Source organism: Haplochromis burtoni, unplaced genomic scaffold (genome assembly GCF_018398535.1).
Source record: "Haplochromis burtoni strain Fernald_Lab_line unplaced genomic scaffold, NCSU_Asbu1 Contig_461, whole genome shotgun sequence".
Lineage (NCBI taxonomy): Eukaryota > Metazoa > Chordata > Actinopteri > Cichliformes > Cichlidae > Haplochromis > Haplochromis burtoni.
Genome location: NW_024582822.1, coordinates 275,048 through 298,029, shown reverse-complemented (window position 1 = coordinate 298,029; position 22,982 = coordinate 275,048). Strand labels below are relative to the sequence as shown.

Sequence of the window (22,982 nt, the reverse complement as noted above, 5' to 3'; positions counted from 1 at the left end):
TCTGTGAATCTCGGGCAGCTCGACTTGTGTGAAGTGTTTCCAGCTGGCGTCGTGTAGCTGGAGTCGAGTGTTTTAACCGATGCATGAAACGATACATTTTTAGACATAAGTTGTAACGGCGCCGTTTTCTTTGTGAGTATTTATTACACGGCGTGCTGCGGGGAAAAGCCTGTTCTAACGTTTGAGTCTAAGGTATTTTTTGTCTTTTTTTACTTCTCATCCGTAAATAATCTGCTCTTTCAGTGATTCAGTTTATTTTGAAAAGTCTCAACAGGATCTTGAGCTTTATTGTGAAAGGTTTATGTGGAACATAAACAAGCGGACACGCGATGGTGTTACCGTCGTTGTTGCTAACCACAACGCATAAAAACAGGCGCTTGTCCGTCCGTGGTGTGGTTATATTAAATATAAGAGAAAGAGAGAACTTTAAGAAATTAATAATAACCACAGTGACATCAAAACGGTGAAAAAATATCGCCGTAAACAGTTTATTTTGCGACACCACGAAACAAACGACAGCGTAAAATGAAACGACAGACGTTTTTATATCGTCATCCGATATATATCGTTATATCGAACAGCCCTAGATCCATCTGAACCAGCTACAGATGCTCACGATCCCAAACACAGAACCTGTTTGTGATGAGCACCTACGCATCAAACAAGTTAAAGTGCAGAAATGTCTTTCAGCACACATTGATGAGTGTGGGGCTCAGTCGACCGAGCCGTAGCTCTGTAATGTGTGCAACAAACCTGCAGCAGCTTGTAGTTCTCTGGTCAGAGGTTGCCACAACAACTTGTCCAAGGTATTGATGGTACCCGGTATTTTAAAAACAAAAGCATATAGAGTTTCTTTGATGCTGCCATGTAGCAACCACCAAGCTAACAGCCACATCTAAGGTGTGTAACCACATGAAAACTACAAGAGGTAACAATACTGTGATTTTCCCAAATGTTGTTGTAGGTAATGTTTTTCCAGCTGTTGCCCAAGCTGTTGTTGGTCTGCGACCTTAGCTCTTTGCTGCTGCTTCCAAACTGGAAAGAGCAACAAATTGTGCTCCAGTCTGTAAAGAACTTCCATTCCACTCAAATGGTGATGTCACAGTCCCAAGCTCTTCCACATATTAGAGCCTGACGTTATCTTTTTGTAAGTGTACCAGCATTGGAATTTATAAAGAAGCAATCAAGCGACGTGGCTACCCTAATGTGGCTCTTCTGGCCTCAGTGTGACTTTCAGCAGGTACTAAGGCTAGATGAGCAGTGTTGGTTCTAATGCGTTACAAAGTAACAAAGGTTCTTGGGTGATCTGCACTCGGGTGGAAAGAAGAAACATCAAAGATGCTTTTTTTTCTTCCTGCACGCTCCTGTTAAAGGTCAGCTGATTTCAGTTCATGTACAGTGGGAGGAAAATGGTGGAGCAGTCTACAGCAGATTGCTTTTATTACACTAAAGGACGCCAGCGCTATGGTAAAGTGCAAGCTGCACTGTGCTGCTAACACAACTTCAGCTCTCTGCAAACATCTGCACAGACCTCATGCTAACGCTAGGCTAGCCAAGAACCCAGAGTGACGTTAAAGCTGAGTGTTTGCAAACTTCTGATCTTCAACAGGTGACAAACAAATGAGCAGTCAGGCTACCTGTTCATGTTTCGAAAGTAGAAGCTCTGTGGCGATCACTTGCATTACATTTAAGAAAAGTAACAAATAATGTGTAATAGATTCCTTTTTTGACTAACGAACACCAACAGGCTGGGTTTACCAGCTGAGCTGTGTTCCAAGCCTCGATATAGTCCTGACCTCTGGGTCACTAACCAGAACTAGTCTCATTTCTACAGGTACTGGCTGGACACTTGCTTAGAGAGCTCAGACACCTCAGAGGGGCTCAAAATATGAGTTGTTACACCTCTAATTAGTAAAGGAGCAGGTTGAGGTGGTTCAGCTGTGTGACCTTCTCTCTGCCTCCTATGTGAGGAGATTCAAGCATGTCCTAGACAGTCATTGCTTCCCAAACCCAGACGAGCAGCAGAAGACAGATAAAAACTAAAAAGCAAGAAAAAGATGAGACCAACTCCCTTCAACTGTGTTATGAGTGTTGCTGTTGCATAGTTTGTCCACCAGAGGGCACTTTGCAGTTTCCCTGCATCAACACTTGATCCAAGCAGAACAGTAATCCTCCTCTTTCTGTTTCTGAGGTGAGGAATCTGTCAAAAAAGGACCAAGTATTAAAATTTTAATTTAAAAATCCTCAGTCAGTCAGATTCTGTTACCTGACCTTTTAAGAAACTGGCCTGTATGTGAATAAAAAACGAGTGTGTGCTTTGCCTGATGGTCTGTGCTCCCCTCAGACTACCAGCAACTTAGTTTGTATTAAGTTGTTTTTTGTTAAAAGTTGGTGCAGTGGAACAACTTATCATGTATTAGTTGTAATAGCAAACTAATACAGTTGGTACAAACTGCAAAGGTTATTGATGTGCACTCACACAGAATGAACACATTTGTTTTTAGTGTGAAGCTGTCCTGATACACACATGAGGAACATCTCCTGCATCAAACCTGAGACGAGTTTGTGAAACATTGTTGTTGTTGTTCTCTGCAGGTGCTGTCTGATATGACCATACTCCAGCGGAGAATTCCCCCTAGTTTCAGAGACCCTGCCAGCGCTCCATTGAGAAAACTCTCTGTTGACCTCATCAAAACTTATAAGCACATCAATGAGGTATGAAACAGTAACATTACACACACACCCTTTTATTTTGTACTTTAAATTGTGTCGCCATGATTTCCTGGAGACTTACTGTAAACCTTACATGTGATTTACCTAAAAATGGAAAATGTAACTGTCTAAACAGACTCTGGTCCCACTGCATTTGTAAAAGCTGGACCACACACACAGTCACAGTCCAAAAGTTCAGAGGACATCACCTTAAATTTCCTGGAGACTGACTGTGTAAAGAGATTTCTATCTTGGCTAACCAACCGGAGGGATAGATGCAGCTATACCAAGTGATAGCAGCATCACAAGAAGGTTGAGAAATGCCAACAGCTGGGAGAGGATCGCAGGAAGACGTGGAAGATGATGGCAACAGTGGTGCCTGTGGTAACTGGACCACTGACCCCCAAACTGGGCCAGTGGCTTCACCAGATTCCAAGAAACGACACCTGAGATCTCTGTCCAGAAGAGTGCAGACCTCGAAACAGAACAAGCTTTTATAGCAAGGAAACGAAATATTCTCTGAAGCAAGGAAACCCTCAGCAGCGCTGATCTATAGTTCTTCATCCATGAAATGGGGCGATCGTGGCTCAAGAGTTGGGCGTTCGTCTTGTAACCGGAAGGTTGCCTGTCTCCGACAGTCTCGGTCGTGGTGTCCTTGGGCAAGACACTTCACCTACCGCCTACTGGTGCTGGCCAGAGGGGCCGATGGCGCGATATGGCAGCCTCGCTTCTGTCTGTCTGCCCCAGGCCAGCTGTGGCTACACCTGTAGCTGCCTCCACCAGTGTGTGAATGTGAGAGTGACTGAATAGTGGCATTGTAAAGCGCTTTGAGGGTCTCGAAAAGCAATGCAATCCATTATTATTATTATACTTGTGCGCCACAGGTCATTGATGTGAACGTCATTTTTTGCACTGAAATCCAGCATCCACTTAAGAGACGGCTGATCTAGGAGGTCTGCTGTTACACCCCGAGAAGAACAGAGCAGTAACAGCTGGTTGCTGGTGCGCAGGTTATTTGGGTTTGTTGCTTTCAGATGTACTGTGAAGCAGAGCCTGAGCTGTGTTTGTGTCCACAGGTGTACTATACTAAGAAGAAGCGGCGCGCCCAGCAGGTCCCTCCTGAGGACAGCAGCACGAAGAAGGAGAGAAAAATCTATAACGATGGCTATGACGATGACAATTATGACTACATTGTGAAAAATGGAGAAAAGTGGCTGGACCGCTATGAGATAGACTCACTGATTGGGAAAGGCTCTTTCGGACAGGTGAGGTCTCCACAAGAAACATTCTCCACTTCTATTACTACTACGGCGTAGATAGACGCAAAGTCCAAAATGTCTGAACTAAAGTTATTTGATGGCTTCTGCCGTTAGTGAAATTTGGCCGTGTCTCTGTGAAAAGTTGAAAGTAAACTCTGTGTGAAGGATTAGTAAAAGCTGTCATGTACAGAGCTAAAGTGTCGGTATGGCTAACCCAGCGACAGCCAGCAGCACATCTGAAGGTCACTGATTACAGCAAACAAACCAACGTGCTCTTACAGGGAGCTGCACTCAGTAAGTGTAATCAGTAGATTGTGTTACATTAACATGCCACTGGTTGAAATCAAAGGCAAAGCCATTGTTGTTATGACACAGGCTACATGTATTGTGTACATGACAGGACAAAGTCAGACAGGAAGTGTTGGGCTGTCCTTGAACTGAGTGATTCACTACCTGTGATGTAACATGTGTTCATGTGTCCACAGGTGGTGAAGGCCTACGACCACCATGAGCAGGAGTGGGTTGCCATTAAGATCATTAAGAACAAAAAGGCTTTTTTGAACCAGGCACAGATAGAACTACGCCTGCTGGAGCTCATGAACAAGCACGACACTGAGATGAAATATTACATAGGTAAGATACACACTCTGTACACTGCTGTACAACACAGCTTCTCTTGGTTCATTACAGACACAGGGGGACCTTTACTACATTTATTCTCTGTGCACACACATCTGTTAGTGTGCACACGCACTGTTGCTAACACTGGCTGCTGAACAGCAGAAATCTAACATGCGAGGTATTTAGAGTGTGCGCTCCTATCATGCTGAGGCTGTTTAAGTACAAAGATCTGTCTATACAAGCACTTACTACCTGCATTTGAAATGACAAATAACAAATCTGTCCCGTTAATGTTCACATAGATGGGAATGACGAATAATCAAAAAACATATTTAATATTTCACCTCACCTTTGACACCTGAAACTGAAGCGTCTCAAAACTGTGGTATTTTTAAACGATTCAGTGCATTAACTTTTCCCCATGTCTCCCATTTGTCTCTTTGTGTCTGTCTGTCAATCTGTCTCTGTGCAGTCCACCTGAAGCGTCACTTTATGTTTAGGAACCATCTCTGTTTGGTGTTTGAGTTGTTGAGCTACAACCTGTACGATCTGCTGAGGAACACCAATTTCAGAGGAGTTTCCCTCAACCTCACCAGGAAATTTGCACAGCAGCTCTGTACAGGTGGGTGCATAGAGACGACATGCAGCTGCAACACTGTGGCTGAGCGTTTGTGATTCCACAAAAGGTGCTGGAAGCATGTGTGATAGTCGTGGTCTGTAGTGCTATTAGCTAAGCTTAAACAAAGCGCTGACCGTGAACGACTGAGCCAATCACGGCGAGCGTTTTAAAACTGAGCACACAGCTGGCACAACAAAGTAACAATAACACATTTGAATAAATGGTTGTAAATGTGGTGTGGTTGGGCAGCACGGCGGTGACTAGCCTCACAAGGAGACGGTCCTCAGTTCGATTCCACTGTGTGGAGTTTGCACGTTCTCCCGTTCTGGCGTGTTCTCTCCGGTGCTCCGGCTTCCCCCCACAGTCCAAAGCAGTTAGTGGGGTTGGGTTAGTGGCCGAACCCTGCAGCCTGCTACTGTTTACATGTTTGGTCTTACAGGGAATAAAAAGATGTTAAACAGTTCAGTTATTCATGTGTAGTGAGGCAGGTGTCCGAATACATTTACTGATCGATATGTAAACACTGGTAATAATTCTAGAAATGTGCAGTAAATGCAGGTTTAATGCTGATGATGTGCACTTATTTAGACTATACGTGTCTTCAGTTTGCATAATATTGTTGACACATGTTGGTGTTTTGTCTACAGCACTATTATTCCTGGCCACTCCGGAGCTGTCAATCATCCACTGCGACCTGAAACCAGAGAACATACTGCTGTGTAACCCCAAGAGATCAGCCATCAAAATAGTTGATTTTGGATCCTCCTGCCAGCTTGGACAGAGAGTGAGCACACTTACTCCAGATATGATTCTTTATAAACGCTGCTCACCTACTAGGATCACTCCCCGTTACTCACAACGTTCACATTTGGAAAATATACCAAGTAGCGTGGCTTGCACGATGGCAGAATAATTAGGACTGATGGCTCATGATAAGAGGTTTCTAGTTTTTGTGTGGGTTTCCTCCCACTGCCCAAAGACAGGTCAGGTTAGCTTTAGTGGGAATGGAGAAGAGACACAGCTGTCATCATCTCATCGGCATGAATGTCATGGGAACTTTGGGCTTTTTAAAAATTTTACTGTCCTTTTTCCGTGATGGAATAATTGTACAATACTGCAGCTTGGACAACAAAACTGAGCGCACACGTTTGATCCACACAAGGCTCAAAAGTTTACTTGCAGGGACAAAAATAAACAGATCCATTTAAATCTTTAAGGAGTGCTACTCTACACTGTCTTCTTGCTAATCATGAACAGCAGTTAGCTTCTCTCTGTGTTGTGGGAAAAAGTTACCGTGACATTCATGCCTGCTCTGACCACAACCCTTGATAATGTTAAATTAAAGTGTATAGAATAAAGCGAGGTATGAATGTGTGGTCAAATGTGATTGCATGTGTTCAGTTAAATAGCTACACTGTAAAGTCTTGGTGTCAGATTGCTAAACTCCACTTCCTTCTTAGATCTATCAGTACATCCAGAGCAGGTTTTACCGCTCTCCCGAGGTTCTGTTGGGAATGCCGTATGACCTGGCTATCGACATGTGGTCTCTGGGATGCATCCTAGTGGAGATGCACACAGGGGAGCCTCTCTTCAGCGGCTCCAATGAGGTAACACCAGCGTGAACACACGTGTCGGGTAGTGTCGGGGTTGAATCGGGGATGTCCTTCATCCGTGCTCAGTGTTTTATGCTACATCCATTTAGATGTGTTAAGAAGCTAGCGTAGAGAGGTCACGTTGTAGACACGGTTGTTACGATGACAGAAAGTCTGTCTCTTCCAGTCTACTCTTAGTTCCTTTGAGATTGTACTGAGAAGCATGAATTTGAAGACCGCATGTGTTTGCAACAGCATGTCTGTGGTATGCTCTTACTTTGGTCGACAAAAGAGAGTGTGTGTGTGTGTGTGTGTGTGTGTGTGTGTGTGTGTGTGTGTGTGTGTGCGTGTGCGTGCGTGAGTGCGTGCGTGCGTGCGTGTGTGTGTGTGTGTGTGTGTGTGTGTGTGTGTGTGTGTGTGTGTGTGTGTGTGTGTGTGTAGGTTGACCAGATGAATAAAATTGTGGAGGTTCTGGGAGTTCCACCCAGCCACATGCTGGATGCAGCTCCTAAAGCCAGGAAGTATTTTGACAAGCTGTCAGATGGTCTGTGGACGGTGAAGAAGAACAAGGATGTCAAGAAGGTAAAGTTTGCTTCTGTTTTGCCTTCACATGTGGAAAAATGTTAACTTGTGTGTTTAGTTCAGTTCACTTTCCAAATGTTGACTAACGCAGGATATCCAGGTGGACTCATTCTTCTACTCTACCTGAGCGCTCGAAGCACTTAAGCAACTTGCCTCATTCACCCGTTTTTCCGTTCAAGTCCTTTCTGTCGTCCTGCTGTCACACACACGTTCATACTGCATTGGTTAGTATCTAGCCCAAGGTTATTTGGCATACAGAGCGGAGCAGCCAGGAATCAAACCACCAACCTTCCAGTTGGTAGATGATTCATAGATGACCTGCTCTACCTGCTGAGCTATGGTGAAGATAACCTGCTGAAGTTCAAGCTGAGCATCAGACTGGGGAAGACAGGTGACTCTAAACACGCCATGGCTTCTGGTGTGTTCTGTTTCTACCTGAGGATCCACGGGGTGTTCTTCTCTAACCATCAGGTTTACCTGAAAAAGAGAAAATGTGCAGTGAGCAGCAGCTCTGAAAATGCTTTCTTAATGCCAGATATGAGAGGATAATGAGGAAGGCGACAGTGACTATAAATAACACAACACCTGTTACGACGAAGCTATAACAGGGGCAGGAGAGTGTTTCTGAGTGCTCACACTTGGAATCATGAAGCAGACGAGCTGCAGCAGCAGAACCACACTGACAAGAGAAAATAGAAAATGTTTCATCACCTCGGTTTTTGCTGTGACACGTGGATGGTCGGGTGTAAACATAACATCACCCTTCCTTGTATCAACAATTGAGGCTGGTGGTGGTTTAATGGGTGCAGAATATTTTCTTGGTGCACTTTGTATCGACTCAGTACCACAACGACACCACACGGTACCTGAGATTGGTGCTGACTATGTCCATCCCTTTATCATCACATTATAGCCATCGCCTGATGCCTGTCACAAAGCTCGCAGCCTCTCAGGCTGGGTTCTTGAATGTCACCGTCAGTTCACGGTACTCAAAGGGCCTCCACATGGTCCAGATCACAAACTAATACAGCACTTCTGGGAGGTGGTGTAACTGGAGGATTGCTTCATGAATACACAGCCATCGCTGAGACACTGCTATGGATCAGAATCACTGAGGCATGTTTCCAGCACCTCGACAAAAACAGGCCCAACCCAGTACAAAGTGCAAAGCACCGAACAAGCTGAGGACTCCTCACAGGCTTTCTGTGAAGAAGGATTCTTAGATTATCGACCATGGAGGACCTTTGTTTCCTGCAGTTTCAGCTTTAAGCCTGGACTATTGTGTCTCCAAGACGACAGAGTTTGGGAAACGGAGCTAAATGAATGAAGTTTTCTTTAATTAGAATACGAGTCTCAGTGTTCACCTCAGTATTGTGTCCTGAGCAAAGTGTTGAAGAACAGCGTGCCTTCATGTTGTTATTGGAACTTCGCAGACTTTCCTTAATAGTCATAGCGTGTGTGTGTTTTTGTGTTTTCCAGGAGTATAAGCCCCCAGCCACACGGCGTCTACATGAGATTTTGGGTGTTGAGACTGGGGGTCCAGGGGGCCGGCGAGCAGGAGAGCCAGGACACGCCCCTTGTGACTACCTAAAGTTTAAAGGTAGGCATTTGCATGATTACTGCAGGACTGAGCATTAATATTCATGTAAACAAGTTCATGGAGGTGGAAACAACAAACACAGAGAGGGTGAAATATAAATGAGTGAAACAATAAATACATTTAAAGTTGTGTAAATTATTCTCGCAGTAAATGTCCTCCTGAGGTGTCTCTTCTAATGTGATGTGTATAGATGAAATCTATATTCATTTGTAAGCATAGCAGAAATAGTAGCAGCATGTAGGCCAGTGCGCAGCCGTCAAAGGTGGAGGACTCGGCACTTTGTCCCTGGTTGGTCAAAATGGCTGTGGAAATATAAAAGCCTCCTTGTGGAGGGGAAAGAGCCTGAGCTGTTGAGTGAGGTACCAGAAAGCTACAGCTGGGCTCACCTCAGGGCGCAGCCTGCATTCTGGAAGCACTGTCCCGGAGATGGGGCTGGATTCTGCTCATCGGTAAGAGTCAGGGGTCGGTACACTTGTGTCCTCCCAGTTCGCTGCACTGGGGTTTCCCCAGTGGACAAAAGGGTTGCTTCCCCACACCTTTGGCTCATGAGTGGGTCCTGGCTATCATTCTCTGTTAAGTGTGAAAGCAAAGCTGTCAGTTTAGTGTTTGGTTTATGTTCCTACCCTTGTCTCTGGCCTGTGGGAGTTAACTGAAAGGATGTGGTCGTGGATTAAAGCGCTGAACCTCTATGTGGAGTTAGCATGAGGAGCAGATATCAAGTGAGGGCGAGGGACACAAGAAACATCACGGGGTTGACACTACAATTGTAGCTGGCCACCATCATTATGTCAGTGTTTGTCCTCTTCCAGACCTGATCCTGCGCATGCTGGACTACGACCCTAAAAGCCGCATCACGCCATTCTACGCCCTGCAGCACAATTTCTTCAAGAAAACAACAGATGAAGGAACCAATACTAGTTCATCTACATCCACCTCTCCTGCCATGGACCACTCTCATTCTGCCTCCACTACTAGCTCTGTTTCTAGCTCTGGTAATGTAGACTCTTCTCTTTCTGCACCAGCTTTCCTTGAACTTTTTCCCGTATCTGTTAGAATGAGGAATATGTCATCCTTGTCACAGGTCCAAAGAAATGGTAGCAGTTTAGATTTCATCCCTAAAATGTCTCAAGCAGGATTTTGTTAGGATCAAGTAGACCGGGGCAGGAGTGTCGTGAAACAGCTGAGAGGATGCTGTTTGCTGGGCGTGTGTGAGATGCTTATTAGTGCTTCATAATACAGATTTGATGTGACCCAGTGATATTCAGTGGAGGGTCTATGTACTTAAACGCTGCAGCACGGTCACCCTCCCTGTCAGCACATTGCTTTATTTCTCAGTCAGGTTTTCATAGTTTTCTTGATGAACATGAAAGTGAGGAGACAGGCGAGTTCGTTCTCGGTGACGGGAACAGCAGATCCACTCTTTAGTCTTCTTCAGCGTCGCGCAAACACGCTACGAGTCAGAGCTGAACGCCCAGCGTTCATGGCGGGGTACATACCCGACAGAGGCGCGGGACCTTCTAACCACCCTACTGAAGCCACGCCCCTCCTCTTCTTCTTTTTTGTAAATGTCTTTCTTTTAGTCCACACAGAATGAATGCATTATGGCTTGTTTTAGCTAAAAGTATATCCATGAAGTAAAGCTGTGCTCAAGTGTGAATTTAATGTTGGTGTCAATCATTTCCAGGTGGCTCCAGTGGTTCTTCCAATGACAACCGCAACTACCGCTACAGTAATCGTTACTACAACTCTGCTGTTACACATTCAGACTATGAGATGACCAGCCCTCAGGTACCACTGTCACTGTTTGCATACACAATAACAGAATTATTGAGACGGTATGAGGAGCTTTGCATCAGTCACTCGCTGCTGCAGGAATGTCAGATTACTTTAGCAGCTTCATTCCTGTTGGCAGTGATGAAATATTTTGGCCACACTAGTTTTTTCTGACCCTAATCCTTTTTGAGTAGTTTTATTTTGAAAATCTGCATATTGACTTTAAAAATTGTGAAAGACAACAGTATAAGCATAGCAAACTCTGCACTTCCATCCATGAAAACCAGTATTCATCATGATATGTTTGTCCTTAAACGCTCGTCCTCCAGCCTGTTTGTAAAGGACTTCTCTGTAACCTGGAACTGAACCATCCAAATCTTACTGGAGTTCCCATAATATTCATCAAATAAGCCTCTTTTCCAGTAGCACCTGCTGGGCACCATCTGACTCAACTCTGCTCTTGGTTTCAATTGTTAAGCACCACCTGAGTGTGGGTGGGGTTGTTATAGCAAGGCAGCCTGAAAGTGCCGTGATGTCATCTGTGTGTAAAACAGTCGACTCGCTCTGTCTGGATGCTGTCGTCAGCCGCCGGGCACAGAAACGTCGGAGCGCGCCGTCTTTGTGGTTGCATGTAGCCGACCAGTCCACTGATTGGTCGCTTCCTGGCCAATCAGTGGCATTTAGTCATCTCTACACGGCCCGATGGGAACCCTGGCCGAGTAGCCTAAACAAGTGTCTGAGTTGAGTCGGTGCTTGTGGAAAAGAGATGGTGCCGTCACTGGTCCCATTATAATCCCAACCCACTGACCGTGTCTCTCTTCTTTTCCATCTAGGCTCCCTCACAGCAGCAGATGAGAATGTGGCCAGGCAGTGATGGCGGAGGTGGGGGTCAGGATCCAGGATACACCCAGTTGCTGCTCCATAAGCCAGCTGCCTCCCAACAACACCAGCGCCACTTCTTGGACCCACCCCACCACCCACACCCAACTTACTCCCACCATGGGAATGGTGGCCGTGGCCTGAGGCAGGGTGGACAGACAGGCATCGGCGGAGGGGGGGGCCCACAGGGATCCTCGCCCCAGATGAGTGACAGCATGGATGTGAGTGTATCCCTGGGGCTGCACCACCTGGGGGCGGTGTCTTCCATGGAGGCCTCTCAGTTTGGCTCTGCATCTCTGCCCCTCGCTCTGCCAATCGGACTGTCTGCCTTCCGGACTCGGACGGCTCCCACCGCCCCAGGGCCACAAGCCCAGCCCCCTGAAGACTACTACCCTGCCTCCAACAACAATAACCCCACTGGGGGAGGCAGAGGGAGGCCGGACTCAGACGAGGGGCCAGCCAACTCTTGATAAAACCTGAACCATGCCCTAAAGCCATACAATTTTAACTACAACTACTACAACTACACACATACAGCCAGAGTTCAGAGACAAAGAGGTGAACTTTGTGCTGAAGGAGACTTTGTACTGCATGAGAGGAGGAGGAAGAAGGAGGAGGATGCTGGGAAACTCCTTTTTCCTGTTTTAGTTTGTCTTTGTCGCGCCTGTAACTGGAAAGGAATGATTGTGACCAGTTTGTTTTTATTAATTTTAGTGTTGATTAATATCATTTGATTTTTCTCGGGTTTGAGGAGTTGTGTGTTCTGTGTGGTTGTTGTTTGAGTCTGGAGAGGAGGAGGAGGAGGATGAAGGGGAAAGAGAGAGAAGTTTTTGCATTTTATTCCATAAAGTAGCTGTAAGCTGAAGGAGGGCTCGTGCTCGCATTGGTCTGTTCATGTTTGCACACGTGCATGTGTGTTTGTAAGATATGAGATCAGATTTGTAGCAGGCCCCCCCTCGCTGGTCTGGACGGACGGTGTCTAGTGATCAGTCTGACACGTCGAAGTCAGGTCACAGTTGAAGTGAAAAGGACCCATTTTGAAAGTAGGTGTAAATGCAGGCAGGAGGCTATACATACATATATATATAATATGCATATGTATGTGTATATATATGTACTGCTACACGAAGAAGACGGGGCGATTTGAAAGGTTGTGGTTGAGGACCGGCGGATTCTCTCTCGTGTTTCTTTGCGTTTGTTCTTCCTCTGATGTTCTTTGGTCAACAGCACGGACAGCGAGAGGGAGACGGAGGGAGGAGGTGGTCACGGGACACTGATGCCTTGCTGACACTCACAGGGATCTCCTCCTCCTCCTTCTCCGCCTCACGCTCTCCCTGCTTTCCTCTTCCTCTCCTTCTCCTGTTGTGTTTCTCCTCCAGACAGCTCCTCCTCTCTGTGCTGCTAATCACCATGACAACTGGTCCGGATTGCTGCTAAAGATCCAACACAGATCAATAAAAAAATAAAAAGAAATAGAAACAGAAATTTAAAAGAAACTTTTTAACCCTTCTGCTTAAGAGAAAAGGATAAAGTAAGAACCACTGCATCTCAATGTATTTATTACTATTTAACAAGAAAAAAACAAACTGAAAGTAACCCTTTTTTCTGCTCTTCTTTGTTTGGTTGCCTTCTTTCTGCAGGTGAGCTCTGATTGGCTATTGTAACAGTGACAGTAACTGGTGACATGGGAATGCCACTGGTTGTGGGGCTGGGTGGAGGGTAAGGGTTGGGGCAAAATAAAGTTGGATATATAATAAGAATAAAGAGTATACTTTTGCACACCAAAGTCAAACAAACATCAGCTTTCTGCTTTTCTTCCTCCTGATCTGATCGTCGCGCCCTGTCAGGTTGAATGCTGCACTTCTCATTTTCCGTCCTTGCTCCTCGTACAGCCACCACACTTTCTAAAGAAGTGTGGATATCCACTGAATTAACGAAACATGTCATCATAACAGCTGTTACACATGAAACAGGCTACAATAAGGTTTTTGTCTTAATTAAAGGCATGAAAATGAGCTGTGGTACACTTGTAGTTGTTAGCTCGGTGCTAATACCACCACAAACTAAATAGGAGAAAGGAACTGGGCATCAGGAGACTTCCTACTGTATGTCAACCACTGCCTGATCACTGACCTTACAAAGGTGAGTTGTGTGTTGTTCTTTGGACTTGTTGAGTTGTAGCTATGCGCTGGCTCTGATGTCTGCAGCACCCTGCACTTATGAAGGCCATTGCCAAAGAAACTGGATGTACAGTATGTTGGCCCTGCAAGTAATGGATCTGTTGTGATGACCTGATGGAAAGAAGCAGCCGCACTTCTGAGTAAGAAGCTCAACCCTCGCCCGACTCATTCGTAGGTTAGGACTTGGGAACAAAGATTCTGTAGATCGCGCTGCCGGGCTGAGCGATTTCCTCAACTGACTTTAAATCTTACAGACGTGCCTCCTTCCCTGAATGGAGATTTTCAGCTGTGAGTGAAAGAGAGCAAACACTCTGCAGAAAAGGTTCATCATCAAAGCAGACACTTTTCCAAGTCTGATATTTAGGAATCTGCTGGAAGCTTTTTTTTAATTGACAGTTCTTCAAGAGTACTGTCGATTAAAGAGCAAAATACTCAGTTTTGCTCTACAAGGGCCTGATATCCACTTACAAAGACGTGCTGCTACTGTTGTATCAAAACTTTAAACAAAGGTAAGGTAAAAAAAAATACATTCATCAGGCCCCAATGTGCCCGAATATCAAAGAGGAATTAAAAATGCTGCTGTGGAAAAGTTCGGGTCTCAGGAGGTTAAGTATCTCGGGGTCTAGCTCATGAGTGATGGGAGAAGGGAGCGAGAGATCGACAGTCGGATTGGTGCTGCGGATGCTGTTGTTGTGGTGACGAGAGAGCTGAGTGTAAAAGCAAAGCTCTCAATTTATCTGTGGATCTAATTCGTCCCTCACCTGTTGTCACGAGCTTTGGGTAGTAACCAAAAGAACGAGATTGTTCCGGGGATGTCCCACCGGGAGGAGGCCCCGGGGCAGACCCAGGACACGCTGGAGGGATTATATATCTCAGCTGGCCTGGGAACTTCTTGGTGATCCCCTGGAGAAGCTGGAGGAGGTGGCTGGGGGTCTGGGCTTCTCTGCCTAGGCTGCTGCCCCTGCAACCTGGCCCCAGATAAGCAGAAAAGATGGAAGGATGTACTGACAGGACTTTGTGCTGTTGAAATTTGAGATCTCGAAGTTAAAAGACACAGCTGGCCAAAAGGCATTAAGTGGAAGAGAAGTTCAACTTTAGCATGATTGGATTGCTGATGTTTGAAGAGGCAAACAGGAGGCTGATAATATCGTGCATATTCATTTATTTAAGAAGTGACAATATTCTTTAAAAAATGTGACTTTATTCAGAGGTTCATCATCACATTGACAGGCGCACAGTGATAAAGCTCAGCCTTCAGCGTGTATATGACCACTCTGGTTCACCCGTCGGCTTTTACAGGCAATCATGCTTGTGTGGTGCTTTGAGCGCTTTCTTCTTTCACGCTGCGCTCACGTGCACACTCATACCAGCACGTTTTAGCTAACATTCAAACAAACAAAATATATACTATATATACCTTTATATACTACAACTGTCAGATGATTGGTCTAAAAGAATCACATGTCAACCTGTGCTTTTAAGATTATGGTTAACAACAGTTTTAAATCTTAAAACAGGTGTTTCCAGTAAGTTCTGTCTTTTTGTGAAAGTTTTAAAAGCTTGTTTACAAAAACAAAACGTGACGAATGCTGAAATCCAACAGTGTCTCTGAGAAAGCAGCCTAGTTAAACTGCCTGCATGGCTTAAGGAGACGATTGCTTTCATTTTGATGTTATTCACTGGGTTATTTTTTATAGCTCTCTACATCAAAAGCGATTATTAATGTGCTGCTTAGTGTGGAGTCACCAGCGCCCTGTCCTACAGGAGTGGGGCAGGGATCAGGGAAGTCCAAAGCTACTTGGTGAGCCAACAAACAACTGCTGAAACGTTCTTGGGAACACAGACAGAGCTTTCTGGTTGGAAGGTATCTGAACTGCTATCTGAGGTTGAGAGATATTGGCTTGATATATCCATGTGCACCTCAAAGCAGAGGTTGGGTTCTGGAAACCAGTCTCCCTGAGAGGGAATGAATTCTGCTGGACTTGGGAGTTCCTCTCAGTGAATATGTGCCGTGGTGAGCATCCCTATAGCCACTGGTTTGAATCCTGTATGTTGGGGTTTTCCAAAGTGGATGAGAGAGTTACTTCCCTGCACATTCGGGTTTGGTCCTGAAGATTTTATTATATATTTTTTATTAGTCCTTTATTTATCCAGGTAAAAATCTCATTTTCAATGACCTGGCATCATGGCAGCAAAAGTCAAAAATACATGTACCACACAAGTACATAAGAATGAAAACAAATACAATATCCTGCACAAACGTGAAAGATTTACAATAACAGGTCATTAAGAGCAACATTAAAACAATCACACTAAAAGAATTATTCTCTTGTTCCTTTGAGACGGACCTAAACTCCCCTCAGGGAACCATTTCTGACTATTTCAGTTCCTTCTGCAGATGTTCCAGGAAGCAGGGGCAGCGTATTTAAAAGCCCTTTTTCCTAATTCTGTTCTGAGTTTTGAGACAATCAATTGTCTGATATTATGAGAACGAAGCCTGTATTGGTTGTTTTCCACATATAAACACACAGATAAGAGGGAACCAGCCCAAGGAGAGATTTCTAAAGACCAACCAATGGGAAGGTCTGTGGATATACAGACACGGACATTTAGCAGCAGCATACAAAGATGTACACGATTCCTATAGCCAGTAATGACACGTGAAGCACAACGGTGGACGGTATCAGATTTCTTTAGATAGGGTGCAGGTGCATTCATAAAAAGCACGTCACCGTAATCTAATACAGGTAAAAAGAAAGAAAAACCTTGCATGAATCTAGTGTTTTCTCACTTGGAGGGAGAAACAGGATCGATTTCTAAAAAAGTCGCTTAGTTTAAACTTGGACACAAGCCTTTGAATGTGAGTTTTAACATGATAAATTCTGATCTATAACGGTCCCTGGATACTCGTAAGAACATTTCAATTGCAGTTCCTTGAATGGTTTTAATCTTAGGAGACGTAGCTAGCAGCTCTTTGCCATTTGAGAATAACATGAACTGGGATTTCTCTGCATTTAACACCAACTTAAGTTGAGTTCAAGGACTGAACGACATCAGAGGCAGACTGCAGAAATTGCAGGGTTTGTGCTACTGAAGGAGATGAACAAGAGATAATTTATCATCTGCATAAAGATGGAATGCAGCATTTGATAAGTTATCTCAAAGGTTGTTTATGTAAAGAGAAAAAAGCAACGGTCCTGGTACGGAGCCCTGAGGAACTCCTTTGGATAGTGGGGGGAAAGAGGAAGAAGACCCAGCATGGACACAGTGTGTTCTTGCTGACAAGTAATTTGATAACCAGCTTACAGCATTTACAGATAGACCAACATTGTTTAGTCTGTTTACTAAAACAGCCCATTACATCAATGATGTCATTAACCACTTTAATGCAGCGGTTATTGTGCTGTGTTGTTGTCTGAATCTCCACTGATGTTGGGAAAGAACTGAATTTTTGTCCAAACAGGTCTTTTAATATTAATAAGCTTTTCTAGAACTTTTGCAAAAACAGAGGATTTAGATATGGACCTGTAGTTATTTCAACAAAGGCAGATTTCTACTGTCTGAGAGGCTAAGATTAAAAATGTAAGTTGGTGGTTCAGCTATAAAATCTGCAGCCAACTTAAGAAGAGGATCAAGTTGATCTGGTCCTGCAGATTGATTTAGCTCCAACAGATTCAAAGCCCTGTGGAGGCTTGGACCACAGATTCAGTCTGGTTGGCTGCACCACAGCCGCCTGTTGATTAAGCTGCTTCACATGCAGTTCAAGATGTCACAGTTCTCATTTTTCAGAGACTGGCATCTCATCATGTCCCCATAGGAAGATTTCATTATTTTCCATCTTTAGGATCCTTCAGATGTCTAGTAGTTTTTGAAAAGTAAAACTCTGATTTTGTTGTTTTTTGTTGCCGTCCCGTTCGGCACTGTAGCATCAGAATTATTGACTGAAGGCCAAGAAAAATGTCCCACAGATTTATGTTCCCAAGTGGATCATTACAGCTTTGCTATACTGGTCCACTCGATTGATCTTTATGATTTATTTATTTATTTTTAACTTTTAAGTTATTACAGTCAGAACAGACGTGACTGGGGTTAGGAAAGGGAAAGACGTAGACAAGAGAAGTTTGACTAAGGAGAGGGAAAGAAAAACAGGGGAAGCAGGACAGTGAGAAAAGACGATCTGCAGGATCACCTGCTGGGAAAAAAGAAAACAAGCAAAAGGAGAACGACTGTTTTTCTGCATGACAATGAAAAAGATGCTGCAACAAAGAAACAAATCTGTCAGGAATTAAATTGTAATTTAAACTGCGCAGACTCTCCGATTGCTGTTGTTTTGCTTTTTAAACTTTAGTGGTCCTGTAGGGGCATGTTGGGGGGATTCTACCCAGCAGAAGTAGGGCCACATAAATAAAGCAAATACTGACCTTTTCACCTGCACTGTTAAACTGCGCTGCTATTTGAGTCGCACCTGAACCAGTTGGCAGCAGTAAAGTCAAAACAGGAAACTCTTTCCTGTCAGGATGTACTTTTATTCTGAAGGAGTCTGAAAGTTGGAAGCATTCCAACACAAGGAGTAATCAAACCTTGCTGGGAGAAAGAAAGGCGGGAAACAAAGAGCTTTGGGTGGATTGTGGGACGGCGAGCAACAGAATTTAAACTGGATTAGTTAGACATCAGTCAAAGAGGGCCGTTACCAGCTACACCTCCATGGATACTTCCTGATGCCACAGTAGATTTCACATTATTGGAAAAGGAGAATTTCATTGACCAGTATTATAATTATGTTCAAATATATACAAACACAGCTGGTCAAACTGGTGTAGCTGTGGTCCGGGAGTTTACGGTTGAAATAGGGAAAAGGATTAATGATGGACTTTCAGTATACACCGGAGAAATGCTCACAATACTATAAGCTTTCAGTGGGTAGCAGGCATGAGGCCATTACATGCAGTCATTCGTTCAGATTCAAGCTCATCATTGGTCCGTCTACAGTCACTCAGACGGTGGAGCAGAGATTCAGCAAGCACGTTTCAGAACACACGTGATGCGACTTACAGGTGTTTTTATGGATTCCGGTGCACTGTGGAGGCAGGAAATAAGTAAGGGCACAAAACATGGGGTGGTTGACATGGCTGTTAGCTTTGGCCAGGCAGAGATAAAGAGTATGGTCAGGCAAGAAGTGAGGAAAAGATGGCAAAGACAGTGGGAGGAAGAAAGGAAGAGACGATGGCTGTGTAGAATTCAAAGGAGGATGGGAGCCACAGGACGGAGTAGGAGAGAGGAGGTGGTCGTATCAAGAATGAGATTTGGACATACTGGTTTGACCACTACACTACTCATGATGGGGAAACATAATACGGGGAGTGTGACTACTGTGGAGAGGAGGAAACATGCTCAGTAACATCAAATAGGACCTTTGTGATCAAAGGTCATCAGGCCTTATTTCAGTTTTAAAAAGAGGGGGAGCTGTTTGGATTTGAGACCCAGACCACACTCCACACCAGTTGGTGGCGGTAATGCACCATTCAGCTGTTTGCCAGCTGCCAATAAAAATCTAAAATCAAGAACAAGTCGGAAGCGTTATTGTGGTCGTGAGTGGAGGCTGCGGAGCGCGGACTCGTTGCCGTGCCTCGTCTACAGGTAAGCCCGAGCTCGGCAGCAGGACGCTGACCGTGAAGCGGCTCTGCCCGCTGTTGGCGCAGACTCTGTAACAGCCCGCGTGTTTGTTTCACGGGGATGGTGTTGGGCATCGTCCACCTGCCAAAGTACGCTCGTTCACACTTTCCACTGTGACCTGTCGTCGGGTTGTTTGCAAATGTCAGCAGCGTGCCACAGTTCTGCTGACATGTTTACGCGGCGCGTCCAGCCAGCCGCCTCTTATCCGCCACGTAAACCTTCTTGCGCGTCTACACTAGGCTGTCTGTAGACTCGCGCACGCACACATTGCGCGTGGGTGGCTGTAGCTCAGGTGGCAGAACTGGTTCGAGCCTAGTCTGCTCCAGTCTGCATGCGAGATACTGACCCGTGTTCGTCTCCGATGCATCCACGGGATGTGTGCAGATGTTAGTTAGCTAAGCCACCTGTGCTGGTGTGACTGGGTGAATGCACAAGTTACGTGAAGCGCTTTGATTGTAGAAACGCGCCGTGCGCGGGCACGGCCTGCTGTGGAACTTTCTGCACGTCGTTCCTCTGGTCCGGTAACATCTGGGTTCATGTCTGTCAGCTGCAATATTAAAAAAACCAAAGGGCAGTTATGCTCACATCTGTGCTGAAACATGATTGAAAAAGTTCAGATGAGTTTTAATAAAATGTTAACATGACGTCACATCATGACATCACATTGTTTACAGTTTTTAAAGCAGATCGAGATGAAACTGATGAGAGAAAATGTGCTGAAAGTTTCACGTCAACTGTTAAAGATGATTTTATATGAATATGATGCAATCAGACTCCGCAACGTGTGCACGCGCATACGCGTGTGTGAGTCTGATGTTTGCCATCATCACTGGCCCGAAGCTTACATTTACGCGTCAGATAAGAGGCGGCTGGCTTCACCACATCTCACAAATGACAGCTCACTGATCCACTGAGGATAAAGGCGACACACCAAGGACAGAAAATTGGAATTCTTTCCTTTATTTCTGCTCTTTTAAGTATCAACTACACAAAAAGCCTCCTGCCAGGCTGCAGGGCTCTTTGTGTGAAGGTGGGCGGTTGGACAGACTGACAGGGTGGAGGGTGACAGAGTGAGAGGCCTGATAAACCAACTGTCGGCTATATCTTTACCAGCTATCGGCTATCAGCTACACTCAGGTCGGGGCTGGAAATAAAAATCTTCCAAACATTTTACCAGCCGCTAGTTTCTGTGTGTAACATTTGGCCAGAACAACCAAACCTTATGAATTGTATCATTTATTCTTAAATGGTCTGTATTTGTATAGCGCTTTACTAGTCCCTAAGGACCCCAAAGCGCTTTACATATCCAGCACACATCCACACACACATTCACACACTGGTGATGGCAGCTACATTGTAGCCACAGCCACCCTGGGGCGCACTGACAGAGGCGAGGCTGCCGGACACTGGCGCCACCGGGCCCTCTGACCACCACCAGTAGGCAACGGGTGAAGTGTCTTGCCCAAGGACACAACGACCGAGACTGTCCAAGCCGGGGCTCGAACCGGCAACCTTCCGATTACAAGGCAGAACTCCCAACTCTTGAGCCACGATCGCCCAACTAACTAATTAATTAACTGTGTTACATTTCTGCACAGTACATTTTTTCTTACAGTGTATCATACATGTGTACCTGTACACACTGATGTAACACAGTATGAACACCTTAACTTAATTCAAACCTGACACGGTGGCTTGTGCATTGTTTTAAATTTACACGCCACTTCATAAATTTACCCACATTTGGCCAGTGGTGGGTCCTAATTTCCACCCCAGCTCAGGTCCATCAGTATGTTTCACAGCTTGTCTGTTTGCCATGAAGCAGAGGTTCAGCTTTAGTCTCTAATGTTGAATTAAACATATAGGATTGTTAGCTCGCATGAGCAGGTGTTTCACTTCCCCTCAGAATCTCACAACAGAGCAGAGTTAAGAGGTCTGGAGCTGGATGGTTAATCCAGTCATTTTAATGTTAAACCTTTAAGTTCGGTTCTTCATTTCACGTTCACCATGGTGGCGTAAAAACCCCAAAACAAACGTGTGTCCAAAAACCGGACGAGCATATTCACTCTTCTTGATTTCATTTGTGTTTGCAGTTGGCCAATGAGAACAGTCGCTGTCCTTGGAGGAGGGATTGGGGGTTTGGCTGCATCCTACTACCTGTGCAAGAGCCCCCAGGTTACCAAGGTAACACATGCTTTGTTTGATTAGGAGAAAAAAGCTGGGAACAAAAACCCTCCATGTATGAAGCAAGTTTCTCGAGCACCCTTATTACATCTGGCAGATGTTAGAAACACCCTGTGACAGTGAGCTGAAAACCTGCTTGTTACTGGTTGAAGTTCATTATTGTCGCGCTGTTTGAAAAGCGCGCTTGAAAGGCAGTCAGCGGATCCCACGTGCTGCAGTGTAAGTACAGGAACAAAGGCAGGTGGTGTTTCCCCCACACTAGCTTCTTTTACTGGCTCCCTGTTTAGTCCAGAGTTGGATTTGAAACCCTACCCCTCATTTTTCTAACCCTCATCAAACCAGGAAGTGAAACCTCGAGATGTGGTTAGGAATTCCATTGGTAAAATGTCCTCCGCTAAGACGGGCAGGAAGTCCTGTGCGCTCAGTTCTGTTCACTTTTATTTAACACTTATCTCAGGACACTTTATATAAGAAGGCTGTTTCACATCAGTGCGCTGACCTCACTGCTAGCGAGAGCGAATGACCCAACTTTGTGTTGCACTGAGCGCGCTGCTCTGCGGCTGCTCTGCGGCTGCTCTGCGGCTGCTCTGCGGCTGCTCTGCGGCTGCTCTGCGTGTACGAGATGCTCCTTCATTTCAAAAAATTGTGTCCTTCGTTGTATCCACTACGAGGGTCTGTGTCGTTTTATATCCAAATGTTTAATAAAACACGTATCGCTCATTCATCAGCACTAAAGCTCTGAAACTGTGCCGACTAGTGAAGAGTGTCGTTTCCACAATAGTCCCCCCGAGGTCCACGGAGCCGTTGAAAGGACTCTGGAGGTCCCTGTATGTGGAAAAGTTGACCAAACTTGGACGTGTGAAGAACGTTCATGTTCTGCAGGCTTTGCTTCTATTGGTCGCGGGAAAGTGCATCGCCACGCACCGCGGTCGATGCACGAGTATATCACGCTCCACATCTGTGCTTAAGATAAGATAAGATAAGATAAGATAAGATAACCTTTATTAGTCCCACACGTGGGAAATTTGTTTTGTCACAGCAGGAAGTGGACAGTGCAAAAGTTATGAGGCAAAAATTAGGATACAATAAGAATAAATACAGTACACAGCTGTACAGAATAGAATAAAATACTATATACAGTAGAATAAAATAAAATAAATATACAATAAGATAAAAATAGAATACAAATACAAATACTATATACAACTGAGTAAAAATACAACGATGACAGAAAGGATTATTGCACTTAGTATTATTGCATATGTATGGATGTGTGTGCTTGATCAGTTAAAAGTATCTCTCTCTTGT

General features: G+C 44.9%; 2 protein-coding genes across 2 annotated transcripts in view; both read left to right on the top strand.

Annotated features, from left to right (window-relative positions):
* Positions 1-14,878, top strand: part of dyrk1b (dual-specificity tyrosine-(Y)-phosphorylation regulated kinase 1B) — a 41,101-nt gene extending 26,223 nt beyond the window's left edge. Inside the window, exons 3-13 of the mRNA XM_005946327.3 lie at positions 2,596-2,715; positions 3,789-3,977; positions 4,457-4,604; positions 5,065-5,214; positions 5,859-5,995; positions 6,672-6,818; positions 7,245-7,385; positions 8,865-8,985; positions 9,795-9,977; positions 10,670-10,773; positions 11,592-14,878. Coding sequence (XP_005946389.1) covers positions 2,596-2,715; positions 3,789-3,977; positions 4,457-4,604; positions 5,065-5,214; positions 5,859-5,995; positions 6,672-6,818; positions 7,245-7,385; positions 8,865-8,985; positions 9,795-9,977; positions 10,670-10,773; positions 11,592-12,107 — 1,956 coding nt within the window. The 3' untranslated portion in view covers positions 12,108-14,878. The remainder of the gene's footprint in view (positions 1-2,595; positions 2,716-3,788; positions 3,978-4,456; positions 4,605-5,064; positions 5,215-5,858; positions 5,996-6,671; positions 6,819-7,244; positions 7,386-8,864; positions 8,986-9,794; positions 9,978-10,669; positions 10,774-11,591) is intronic.
* Positions 14,879-19,247: 4,369 nt separating this feature from the next.
* The window catches only part of ppox (protoporphyrinogen oxidase), a 16,884-nt gene continuing 13,149 nt past the window's right edge, over positions 19,248-22,982 (top strand). The window contains exons 1-2 of the mRNA XM_042213633.1: positions 19,248-19,454; positions 21,584-21,674. Coding sequence (XP_042069567.1) covers positions 21,591-21,674 — 84 coding nt within the window. The 5' untranslated portion in view covers positions 19,248-19,454; positions 21,584-21,590. The remainder of the gene's footprint in view (positions 19,455-21,583; positions 21,675-22,982) is intronic.